This window comes from Stegodyphus dumicola, chromosome 10, assembly GCF_044657685.1.
Source record: "Stegodyphus dumicola isolate Sdum_Otavi_A_Nest chromosome 10, ASM4465768v1".
NCBI classification, from domain to species: domain Eukaryota; kingdom Metazoa; phylum Arthropoda; class Arachnida; order Araneae; family Eresidae; genus Stegodyphus; species Stegodyphus dumicola.
Window position 1 is genome coordinate 114,784,331 of NC_140777.1, and position 13,726 is coordinate 114,798,056.

The 13,726-nt window shown below is 30.8% G+C and overlaps 1 protein-coding gene across 2 annotated transcripts in view; it reads left to right on the top strand.

The window, feature by feature from the left end:
- The window catches only part of LOC118202418 (phosphatidylinositol 3-kinase regulatory subunit alpha-like), a 313,423-nt gene that overhangs the window by 272,167 nt on the left and 27,530 nt on the right, over positions 1-13,726 (top strand). The window contains exons 6-12 of one of the 2 annotated variants that reach the window (XM_085825402.1): positions 6,798-6,932; positions 7,907-7,993; positions 8,635-8,683; positions 8,820-8,936; positions 10,566-10,664; positions 10,792-10,902; positions 13,497-13,703. In XM_085825402.1, the coding sequence (XP_085681528.1) occupies positions 6,798-6,932; positions 7,907-7,993; positions 8,635-8,683; positions 8,820-8,936; positions 10,566-10,664; positions 10,792-10,902; positions 13,497-13,703 (805 nt within the window). The remainder of the gene's footprint in view (positions 1-6,797; positions 6,933-7,906; positions 7,994-8,634; positions 8,684-8,819; positions 8,937-10,565; positions 10,665-10,791; positions 10,903-13,496; positions 13,704-13,726) is intronic. The other variant, XM_085825403.1, reaches the window with a different exon arrangement.

Below are 13,726 nucleotides of genomic sequence, written 5' to 3' on the forward strand. Positions count from 1 at the left end.
ACTTCAACGAATTTTTGAGTAACAAATTTAACGATTTGAAAGCGAGCAATGGCAACAGTCTACGGGGGGGTGGTACCTTTTTATCTCCAGCGCGCGGAACTGTGTATTGGAAATTCTAAAGATAAGCTCATTTTAAAATTATTTTGCGACATTGCTATTGAACTGAAATTGATGGTTTAAGTGCGATGAACATGATATTTAATAAATAAAGGTAACACACAAAAACGGTAAAAAAACGCCCCTTTGGACGTAATTTAAAATCTGAAACCTTTCAGATTTTTTTAAAATTTTATTTTTATTTATTTTTCATTTAATTTTATAAAGAAATTTTTTTTTCTCCCCTGATTATGTAGGCATTTGTTTTAGTTTGTGAAATAGTTGGATTGTGATGATTAAAAAAGATTCAGTCTTTGTATGATGAAACTTCGGATAATAATATAATAATGCGTCTGTGAACCTGTGAACATAGTGGAAGCAAATAGAGAGAGGTTTCCGTTATTGTAAGGGATTTAATAGCTTCAGAAATTATGCTACCATTGCTTTGAAATATAAATAGATGTTGAAGTTTTTTTTTTTTTTTTTTTTCAAAAAAGATTTTGTAGTTCATAAAAATGTGTTGTAAGACATATTTCTAAGATATAAAAATATTATTTTAAATAAAATATATTATTTTTCATTAAAGCATCATATAATTAATTGTTCAGCATACATAAATGTTATCAGTAATGAATATTTTATATTACTCGTACAAGCATATTGCGCAGTTAGTATAAGAATATTTATCATATATACAGCTTTGAAGACCTATGTAATTAGCTACCTATATGACAATAAATTTTGCAGTGTATTTTCTCCCTCCTTTCCGTATGCCTTCATGGTGTAATTGGAAGCATACTTGACGCGTATTCAAGAGGTTCAGGATTCGAGTCCAGGCAAGGTCATTGCACATTTTTCACATTTCCTGCTTCACTGTCCCCCCCCTAATCATAATGACCAACTGATGTCCGAACTAAAATGGAGTGGACCAAGTCACCAGCTTTAAAAAAAAAAAAAAAAAAAAAAAAAAAAAACTAAAGACTGTGAAACACCCGACTAAAATGTGGTAGACCATAATTCGTCACCACCAAGATTTGGCAATTGGGTCCCCTAATCCTCAGTCGCCATTGAAAAGGGGAGTATATTGGATATTTCTTCTTCCTTTCCACATGCCTTTGTGGTGTTGCAAGCATACTTCATGCGTATTTGAGAGAAGTTCAGGGCTCGAGTCCTGGCTAGCGCAGTTCACATTTTTAACATCGGCTGTTTTTTTTTTTTTTTTTTTTTTTTTTTTTTTTTTTTTTTAACACTGATGACCAGTGTGATGATTTGTTATTTTCTAGCGAAAAACTTTAATATGCATTTGGAATGCAATATATTCAAAACGTTCAGAGTAATAAATTATTAATAAATTGTCACCCAGGAGTACAAAAAATGAAATTATGATGTATTTTGGGAAGGAATGAAAAGTAAAGTACAGGGTTACCAAGAAATTAAGTTTTCCCAGTTCAGAGGGCACTAAAAGGCATTCTGTTGGTACAAATGAGATAAAATTTAAACTGCATATAATTCAAGTGACGCACTTGATATTTATTAAATAAAAAATTTTATTACAAAAATCCGTGAATAGCTGGCACTAATTAAATAATATGACTAAGTAACATTATAATTGCTGAATATGTTCCCCTTCATGTTCAACAGTGCGCTGTAATCACAGAACCATACTTTTCACAGCTGACTGTAGTGAGTCGCTAGATTATTAAGAACAGGGCGTTTAATGCTGTTCTCTCACGGTGGATATTATCCTTCAGAAAACTCCATAACCAAATGTCACAGAGAGTGTTATCTGGCGAACGAGGAGGCCATGCTATTGGAAAATGCCAGCTGATCACCCATTCATCTGTGAAATGCTATCTTAGGCCCATATCACACGGTATTTGTTTCACACGAACAACTGTTTCGGACAATTTTTCTACCTGGTTTACTATTGAAAGAAAGACGCGCGGTTTTTTCCCTTCCTTTGACTTGTGTCGAATGGAAAGAGAGAGCGCTTTTACTCTGCATCAGATGAAAGAATGTCTGAAACAACAAAAAGATGATAAGAAGAATCGAGATGGTTGAATGGGATATTTCACTTAGCCGCCATCAATCGGCGAAGAAAGATGTTATGATTGAAAATAGACAAGCAGTGTGAAAAAAAGTTGGATAAGTAAGGTAGTAAGTACTTCAAATAATTAACAAAATGTTAGGTAAGAATATCCGAAGGATATTTATGTTTTTCTCTAGGAAAAGGTGAGCATCGCAAAGAACTGATACAGCTGTTTGGATGCAATAGTACAGAAGGGAAAAAAAAATTGTTGCAAGTTTTTTGATAAAATTTTGTATAATATCAATTTGAAGATCTCTGTGAATATATGAATTTGGGATGAACCAGGGTGCATTAATAATTTCACGAAGGGTTTTATTTTGAATAACTTGGATCTTTTTTATGTGGGTTTTAGCGGCGTGTCCCCATGCCAGACTGCCTAAAGTTAAGTAAATCTAAGGATGGACTTGTATAAAACAATTTTATTGTTGATAGTCAAATTGCGATGTGCCGAGGAAAGGACGCATAGTAGCTATTGAGATATTGAATTTCCTGACAGTTTCGTGTAAATGTTGCCGAAAAGTTTTTTGTCAAGTGTGATTCCAATATACTTCACTTGATCCGTCCACTGAATATCGTCGTCAAAGAAGATGGGATTAAGCGGAAGGCAGTTTGTTTGTCCTTTTCTGAAAATAATGGCTATGGTTTTGCCAGTGTTAACGGCAGTTTTCCACAGCGTCATCCAGTTTTCAAGAAGCTCCAATATAGTTTTGTAGAAACATTTGTACAGTATTGATGGTTGAAGCTTGAGTTAGGATAGCGGTATCGTCGGCCAATAAGCCGATAGTAATATGAGATTCTTTTGGAATGTCTTGAGTTTAAATATTGTAAAGAAAAGAAGTAATATTAATATTTCTTGTAGTTGAGAGGGCGTTTCCAATTTTGTCAGCAAAAGTGCGATATCTGAGGACCCTTCCTTTCGGAAAAAATTGCAGGTTGTTCATTTTCAACCAATTAGCTATCAGCTTGTTTGTAATGAAGAACCAGTTTCGCCTGCGTTAACCACAAAGCGATCTGTGGGGATTGGCTGTTGTGACAAAACAGAAAAATTGTTCCAAACAGTTGTTCTTCCGAAGCAAACGGACGTGTGATAGCAGCCTTAGCAATTGCTTTAGACAATGTTCAGTGTGAAGAGGTGCACCATCCTTCATGAAATTCATGTCCTGAAGGCATCCACACTGTTGAAATTGTAGAATTACAAAATTTTCAGCATATCACTATACCGTTTTCCTGTTACGGAACAGGTTTGGATTCCATCTCTTCAGAAAATACGGTCCAATGGTAAAAGTAGCCATAAAACCACAAGGGATGCAAGGGTTATTTCTAGATAGCTTGAAGGTTTTCTGTTACTCAAATTCGACAATTGTGGGTGTCAACTTGCCCATTGGAGGCAAAAGTGGGCTTTATCTCTCCACAGAATGTTTCATGGCCAAGTGGGTCAACCACCATTAGAGTAAGGAATTGAAATGCAAAAGTTTTACGAACCTCTGAGTCTGCAGTCATCCTGCAAAAGGTGAACAGGCTTGATTTTTATACAGATAAAAATTCAAAATCCTCCGTTAGATTTTTAGTGCAGTGGAATGCGGCATATCCAATATACGAGAAACAACTGGCATGCTCACCCTACCATGTTAAGGCTGACTGCTGGCTTCAACGACAGTGAAAGCCACAATTTTTACCCTTAGAGAACTGGATTTGCTTTTATCCTCTACCTTTAACAGCAGGGCTTTTTCTTGCAACGTAGGCATGATGTTCAGAAAAGTAACTAATGCTTGTGCAAAAGTCGCTTTCTTTTTATCAAAAGAATAAAGCTAATAGGCACGCACTGTAATGCAAATGGTGTTTCACATTTTCAATAGATGCAAATAAATACCATTTATATTATAACGCCACCTATCAACGGATTTTTGTACTAAAATTTTTGTATTTAGTTAAATATCAAGTGCATCATTTGAATTATTTGTAGTTCAAGTTTTATCTCATTTGAACCAATACCATGCATTCTAGAGCGCTCTGAAGTGAGAAACTATTTCTTGCTAACACTGTATTTGTTTTTCATCTGTGAGATGTATTAAAATAGATAATGAGCTCATTATTAGTAAGAAATTTTCCATATTCAGTTAAACTGATCATTTGTCAGATTTTGTTTGGGAAAGGGTTCCTTTCCACATTTTTAGAAAAAATAAAATTTATTAAAATGTAACAAAAATTGCATAAATATTTATTTGGCAAATGTTAAAATTTCTGAGGCATGATCAATATTTAATGTGCGTAATTTCTTAAGATATTAATAAAATTTTTGGTTTAATATATGTTATAGTAACATAAATAAGATAAAATTTTGCTGAAACAATGTTGGAGTCAAATTATGATATGAGATTTGATTATTATTTAAGGAAACCAAAAGCTGATTGGCACAGTCATTTATATAACAATAACACTAAGAAATAATGCTTGAACAATTTGAAATAAATAAACAGAAACAATGTTATAGGGAACAATGTAATATAATGTTCAAAGAATTCCTCTCAGAGTTTGTCTTTTTAATGACACCATTTCATCTCAGCAATCTTTCATTTCAGCAATCTATATTTGGTGGCATATTAGCTGAGTGAAAACGTCTGGAACAGATACTATTTCAAACGTTATTAATTGTAATTCATGGGAATGAGATCAAATAATATTAGTGCTAACTTTTATATTTTTATATGAACATTGTCTTGTTGCAAAGGAAATGTCCGATTTTAAGGACTTTTGGAAGAAAAGGGGGGGAGTTTAGAAAAGAAAACCAACTACTTAATCAGAGTAATCTTCAGCAGCATCAGTGCCTTGTTGCCTGTGGGGCAAGGTCATTTATATGACATTTGTAAAAATCAGTGTGTGTGGAAGTAATGAAGTCCCCTGCCTGTTAAATTGATTCATCTTTGGCAAAGCAGTTCGTAAAATCAATCAAAAATGGCTCAATTGTCAGTAAAAATGCTTATCTGGAGAATAATTAGGATATTATGAAGGAAGAAGCACAGTTTATGGTCCAGAGTATTGATTTGCTCCATTGTTCACAGTGTCGTATATGGTCTAACTATTATTGACAATGTCATTTGTGGTTTAGTGTTATACTGAAGCAATACTGCGTCATGTCTAGTTGCTTAAGGCACAATTTGTATCGGTACAGAATGGACCTTGCGTTTATCGTTTCACCTCGGGAGAGAAATACGTAATGAATAAAGCTAGCAAAAGACCGTTAAATGGTAAACATGTTCTTTAAAAGTGCTTTTGGTATCCTTTCTGAAGTTTTTTTCATATCCAGTCGCTCCACGATATACGATTGTCGAACGTATACCATTTTCATAAAATATCCACTTCTCATTCGCAATGGCAGTTCTTTGCAGGAACCTTACTTAAGTAAAGCATACTTCCAAATGCCGTGCTGTGTTTTCATCTGTGAGTTCTGAAAGCCATTTGTCAATTTTCCTTTCTTATTATTGTTAAGTGCCTTGAAACTGTTGAAAGGTATGCAATTTAATGTTTGGGGGATCTCTTGGATCTGATTCGATTGAATATTTTAATTGATTCGAATCAACAAAAGTGCAATGACACGGGATTCGTTTGTAACTTCACATCGCCTAAGCGAAATTTTTCAAGCCAACGGCGGTAGATTTTTCATTGCTTGTTCCTCCAACGAATGCTTTATTCGTACTCTTTTTTTTTTTTTTTTTCCTGCAATACTGCAGAATTCACAGGTGAAAGTGATAGCAGTTTAAATTGACTGGTTTCCATGTCTTGTTGTCGGTAGAATTCAGAGTTTAATGTTCATTGAACGAAACTGTAAGATTCCTTTATGTTAATTAATTAATTATCTTATGTTTTGGATCTTTAACATTACTAGGTTGCAATATTCAGATAAGATTTTTAATCTTCGGCATTGCATTATAATTGCTAACAGTTGAATATCCACACCATCCAAGTTTTGAGCCATTAATTGCTATGTGTAGCCTCTCCTACTAGCTTGTTTAAATTAAATTTTACATTTGACTTACTGTTACGTTAAGTTGTATCACCACAAGGGTTGCCTGAGTGTAAACACCTGAGAATGGAAGGCTGAGTATGTTTTCTGTTCTTATTTAGTTTTAAATAAAAGATCTCTTGCGCCCTCAGTTGTTACTTTAGACCTAGCGATAATTCACTTGACATCTGCCATGAATTTGGTCATTATTGAATGATTGCAAGATACACCAAATATTATAAAATATTACAATTGTATCAATTCGTGTTTCGTGGTTTAGGGGGAACTTCCCCTTGATAAGTCTGTCTCCTGCCTGCTCAACAATTATTCACTTATGCAATTTTTAGGAATAATAAATTTAATTTTTTGGGATAATATATTTTTTCATGGTTAAGATAAGTGCAATTAATTTACATATGCTCTTAGAATTTAAATGATATTGTAAATTTGTTCACGGCAATAGTAATTATTTTTATTTTGATTTCTTTGCAATTAAAATTTCTTAGTTAAATTAAAAATTTTAATTTTATATTTGCTTTATACAAATAGAGAATTTTATATTTGCTTTATACGAATAGAGAATATTTGTTATATATAGATATATATTTTTAGCCTCTTACCCAGTGGACATCTTCGAATGTTGTGGAGTGGATGGCTGCTCTCAATTTGTATAGGTATGCTGAGTTATTTAAGTCCAAAGACATCAAAGGAATTGATCTTATGACACTTGACAGAGATAAATTAATGGTAAGTCTTCTGTTGTTACTGCTGTCTAATTTTTTATGCGTTTAGGTATTTCATTGAGATTTTGGATTAGCATATTGATATTCACACTAACACTCTCTGCTCAGTGTTTTTTTTTTTTTTTTTTTTTAAATTTATAATGAAAATTAGAGAGTAACATGCCACCTTCACTCCAATGAAATTCCCTTTGCAATATTATTTACCATGAAAGCCATGTTTATTAATTAAGATTGCTTCTTTTTTAAAAATTTGATAATGAATTTGAATGCTCTTATTACATATAACAATGTTTTCTGAAACAAAACTATCCCAACAAAAATTTGTAGAGGGAAGAAAAAAAGTTAATTCTGATTTTGATAAAAGCAATGTTCATAGTCAATAATCCAATCATCAGATATATTTCTTTATAATACCAACTCAGAAATGCCATATTAGAACCATCATTTAGAATCATCATAATGTCATGTTAGAATTGTCATTTAATATTAATATATAAACTTTCCATTATGATTCCCACAGTTAAGTGAATCACACTGTGATTTCATTTCTCCCTCTTGTTTATGCTGAACCATTGTAGATAGTACTTGAAAGTTGCTGAAAAAGTTCAACCTGTAAATATTTTTTAAAAGGTTTTGTTACTGTAAGATTTATGAATGATCAGTTTTCTGTCTGTAGTGATGGCAAAAAATTTTGAAGCTAGCTGATAAAATAATAATTGTTCCTATCATTTTGCCAAAATTTATTTATTTGTTCTTCAATTAGTATTAAGATCCATAAATTTCATAGTGTGCAAGTGCTTAAGAAAGCTCTTAAACTTCCCCAAATATATCACCATTTGATAAAGTCTAATTTGTATGATATTTTCTGGTAATTTTTAATTTTATATGCATGAATATTTATGTATAACTATAATAAGTATTTGTTTAATTATTTGTCTCTCTCTCTCTCTTTTTTTTTTTTTTTTTTTTTTTTTTTAGAATATGGGTATTAAAGATGAATTTCATCAAAAAGCAATTCTTGTTTGTGTAGATGATCTTTGTCAAAGAAATAACTTAAATGTAAGTGTAAGTTAAATTATTTCATTAAAATTTTTCTCATAATTTTTAAACCTTATTTTTAGTAAGAATAACTGTTAAGATGTATACACGAATATTATTTTAACAGCATAAATTTTAAAATAATAAAATTATTTTAATTTATAAAATTCTTTATCATAGATTTATTTATTATAGCTGCAGTTTACTTTTTAAAATTAAGTGTAATTAAACTTTTTACTATTATGTGGTTATCTGATGAGTTGTATTTATACTGTTATATATTTTTATTGCAGAATATGTGTGCTATTTATTATCTGATGATTTATATTGTATTTTTATATATTTTTATTGCAGAATATGTGTGCTATTTATAGCTGTTTTAAATACTTTCCTTTTAAAGAGGATTATGCTTTTTTAATCATTTGAATGGAATTATAATAGCTGTCAGTTCTGTCATGCATTAATTTCAAAAATATATGTTTTGTTAATAGAATTTTACATATTTGTTCATGCTAATTCTTTGAAATGATTACTAGAATTAATTATTTTTGCTGCATTTCAAAACTTCAATTTGCTGTGTGTATATATAGAAGTGAATAATGCAGGAAAAAGTAATGTACATTATTCATCATGAAAATAATTTGTTATTGAATTTCATTTTCTTACAGAGGTCTCTACACGAAGCAAAGGCACAGATGGGCATATCATATAGAGATGGTAATATGTTTTCTTTGCTAAGTAAAACTCAAAGTCATTCTGTGATATTTTCTAGGTTTGCTATAAAATATTATGTATTTTGTATCAGTTGTAATATTGTCTATATCCAGTTACATTATTTTCTGTATATTTACAGGATCATCTCCTACTGGAAATCATCAGCTTCTTGAACAAAGTTTCTCATGTGTTCTGCAGTGTGATAAATGTCATAATTATCTTCATGGTTTGATTCACCAAGGCGTAGTATGCCAAGGTAGAGAAAAAGTTTTTTTTTTATTATTATTATTTGTTTATTATCATTGGGGAGGAATTTAAGTTTTAAAAAACAAATTGTATATAATTTCTTTTTCTTGAATTTTCATGCACATCAAAATCTCAAAATCTGTAGTCAAAAGCATTCATTTTCTCATCATTTTAATATCTGAACTATTGATTTATGTTATGTGTTTGAGAGCTGGTATCAAAAAGACAAATGTAAAGCTATCCAAGTTCCATGTGGTTCTAAAATTAATTCTTTTTTTTTTTTTTTTTTTTTTTCTCTGAAAGTTTTATCCAATTCTAGTCATACTTATCTCTAAAATAAAATCTCTAAAATAAAATGTCTTTTTTTAGTGACTTTAACTATATTCTGGAACTTACTTTTAGTGTAGCATAAGAAACTGCTTTTGTGCGTTATGTTAAGATATAGATGAGGGGTCCTCAACCAGTGTGGAATTTCATAGTTTCAGGGAGAGGAATGTGGTCAGCCATTTATTTACCCATAAAGAATTTTTTAGTTTATGAATATAAAAATTTATTTTTATTCAAGTGTTAGTATTTATCAACATTTTCTACACTTTTTCTTGTTTCATTTATCAAACATATTAGAAAGCAATCTAAATTAAAATAAATAAATATGTATATTTTGAATTTTGGAAAGGAGAGGATAATCATCTAGCAATGGTGAAATGGGTGCATGGGGTAAAAAAGGTTGATGTAGACGCACTTGATCGAGTAATCAAATGTGTTTTTAATTCTGAGATTAGATTGAAGCATATGTACAACATGCCTGATCCAGTGATATCTAAGAGAAGTTTTCATGATGATCATGAATATTTTGTTACTTTTCACTAGGAAAGTCAAATCTTCAGGAATTTTTCTTTTTTCCAATAATAATTGTAGTAAAAATTATTCTTGAACATAAGTACATTTTTACTTTTTTGAAATTGCAGGATTTACTTAAAAATTGATGCAATACAATGGAGTTTTAAAATTATATTCAATTTTAAACTATCTTTCATCATATGTGTAAAGCAGGTGAATGTCCTGTTTAGAGAAGTGAAAAGTTAACATTTTTTTGTTTATTGTTATAAGATCACAGATTATCTGTTTATTGAATAGCATTGTTGATTATAAATAACCAGTTTCTTTAGAAGTACGTGAAGGTAGTTTGTATACATGCATAGGAGAACATATGCTTAAACAGAATTTGTGTAGTATTACTCTAATATTTATGAAGGAAATTAAACATCTTCTCTATAGCATTTATTGCATAGGTAAAATATTGCTAGGTAAATTTAAATTTTAATGAATTACTTGAAATCCTAATAATTATTATTGAATTTTATATGCAACAGAATCTGAATTCATTTATTAACCTAATCTTGTGTTTTGAGGCGAATGGAAAATTCATTAATTAACCATTACATCATGTATTATTAAGCTGTCTTCCTAATATGATAAACTATATCAGTTAATAATTTTAGAAATTATATTTATTTGGTACTTTTTAAATTCTATAACTGTTTTATAATTTAAAACATTTTGGTACCATTTGGTATTAAATCAGTATTTTGAAATAAACTACTCTGTTCTAATATGATATATATTAATATTCTCTTAGAGTGTGGCCTTATATGGCATCGTACTTGCGCAGCAACTGGCCTACCGAGGTGCAATACAGACAATATAGAGAAAGCTAATCGTAGAAATTTAATATCAGGTATTGTGACTTTTCTTCAGTATTAACTTTTTTGAGGTAGTGTCGGTTCATGGGAGGAAAATGAATGCAATTACAGTTGTTGACTGTCATTCTTATGCATATAATTTTCCCTTTTGTTTATATATAGCAATATTTGGGAAAGATTTAAGCTATCAATTTCTGCCATCAGTTCAAAGTGCTCCTCTTCTAGTCCTTCGATGTATACATGAGATTGAGACTCGTGGTGCTGCTGTAAACAGTAAGTAATCACAAAAGTATATTTGAATCTCATGAAACATGAATTTTTTTGTATCTATTTTTAATTTGCATGATATCATTTCTTTCATTCATGATACAGCCCCTATATGCATGTAATCGCATCTGCTTGCGGGGCACTAATTACGTATTTTCCTGAAACAATCCACTATAAAGTGTACTTGAATGTAACATACATTTAGGTATGAGTAACATTAAAATAAAACTTTTTTGGAGGGATAGTTTTGTTAACCATTTACAGATTGACATGTTTCAAAAATAATTTGGAGTATGCATTAAAATATTTTTTATATTCTTGAACAGTTTCACATTTTTGGTCCTTTTTTTTATTTTTATGCACCCTTTGGATCTCCTTTGAAGCATTTATTTGTGGCAGCAAAATTTATTTAGAGATTTTCCATGTATAGGTTCTTTCTTTGTATTTAATCAAAAATAATTAAAATTAATTTTGTGTCATTAAGCTAAATTTTTGTAAAAGGTTTTTGGTGTGTTTTTTGTTTGGTTTTGTGTTTTTAATTTTCAATTAAGGTTGGATAATATCAGTACATTTAGTTGCTTTCTACTATTTTATAAATCTTAAGTAAAGATACTCCAGTGTACAATATAAATAAATTTGCTTTCCATATTTTTATACTGACCATGTTAAAATCAACTGGATAATAAATTATAACCAAACTGATTACTAGAACAGCATTTTTCCATTTATGATGTAGTATAGTGCTGTCTGGTAACTGAAGTACAGATTTTTAAGTCCTTTGCGCACTGAGGGCTTTTAGTAGGTTGTTTTTGAACAGAAAATTCAGATTGCATATTGCATGTATATATCTCCATTTGGAACAGTCTTAGTAAGTGACAAATTATTCCAGAGCAAATGATCAGTTTTTTTTTTTTTTTTTTAAATTAAATCTGTAATATTTGCAACAGCAGTGTGGCTTTAATAAAACTCAAAAGCTATCTAATGTTGTTGCATATATAAACAAAATTACACAGGACAACTGAGAGATCTCACATTTAATTTATTTCACTTACTAGGATGATTCAAGTGAAGACCTTGCTTATTTACAATGAGACAAATAAATAAATGCAGAAATTTGTACATAAGCATTTTTCAGCATAGTTCCCACAAAGTGTAATGCATGTATTCCAGTTCAAGTTGCAGTTCCTCCTAAGAAAAATTCTATTTGCTGCATTTGTAACTCCATCAGAAATTCTTTCCTTCTCCATCTCATTCATCCTTTAGAATATGTAAATTTACTAATGAAAAAGTGAATATGTGAAATATTCAGATATCATATCCTAGATTATTGTAATCATTAAATGGGCAGTGTGCTATACAGCGTTGGCATGCTGTAACATACACTTGAAGCCCAAAATTTCTTGTGTACTCTTGATTGGAAGGCGAAGGGGATTTCTGAGTGGATCTGCATAAAAAGTACTGGTCATTGTTTCTCTCATTTTCATATAGCATTCCAAAATTACTCCATTTGCATCCCAGGAGAAAACGAGCATGATTTTTTCTGCTGATAGGATGAGCTTCTCCACAGAAGTGATGTCACTTTAGCTGCTTTTCAACTTTTACACCACTTGTGAACTTGCTTCAGGGACACATACATGAATCAGCATGTTGTGCTTTCTTTCTTCAATGAATTTCATTTTTTAATGCCTTCTGCACTAAAAAAATGCATCACAAATTGTTTTGTTTCTCCAATGGAATGCATGTTGACAAGGGAGCAGCTGTCTTTGCATTGGTTGACTTTTCTTTCTTCTTCAGTGATGCATAGCCCAGCAGTAGCTGAGTGGTAAAGTTGCTGAACACTGTAGTTCCAACCTGGGTTTGATTCCAGGAGAATGAGCTGGCTGTATGGGTATTTTTGTGCTTTTCCCCCATGTGTAATGTGTATGTGAGCCAGTTTTCCTTCCAAATCTCCACAAAGGCATCCTTCCCTTTAGGCAGATAGTTCTCATGCGCTTTTCTGTAATTAAATAAACCAAATCTTCAGTGATGCAGCATGATGTTGCTATAGTTGATATTTTTTTGAGCCACTAGAATAACTCCTGGTAACTTACAAATCATTTGTAGAAATGTTATTGTACTTTGGAGATTTTCATTTGAATCACTTATGCATTATGTCATAGGATTTAATAAAAATAAAATCCATTTCAAATTATGTAAGTTAAATATTCCTTTTTAAAGAACAATTAGATTACAAGAATTATAGTACTTTTATATCTTATACAGAGCATATAAAAATAATTTCTTCCTTGTTATACAAAATGAATTTTGTATAAGATGTGCATATAGCCATAATTCAGAAAAATTTACTTCATTGAAATGTATAATAAATTGTAATATTATTGTAAATGTGTAATTAATTAAAATGAAGGAAACACTAATCCTTCATGTGGCATGCTTCATAAAGAATTCTTCTTTTCTGTATTATGCAGCTTGTTCTGTAATGATATTATGTTATGAATTATGCATATGTAACTAGATTTTTTAACTTTTCAAAAATTTTAATTTATGCATGGGTTTTATAATCTGATTCAAGATTTAAATATATTTTTGGTCTTTTTCAGATGTTGACTTGTACAGAGTGTACAAAACATCTGCACAAAGTGATATTCTAGCTGAATTACGTCAGAAACTTAGTGAAGATGTAGAGTGCACAAATTTAGCAAACTATGAGTTACATTGCATTGCCAGTGCCTTAAAAAAGTACTTACGAGAGCTCCCAAATCCTGTTTTTCCTGTTCAATTTTATGACAAATTCATCGAAACAACTAGTAAGGCCTCTTCTTTTAAAATA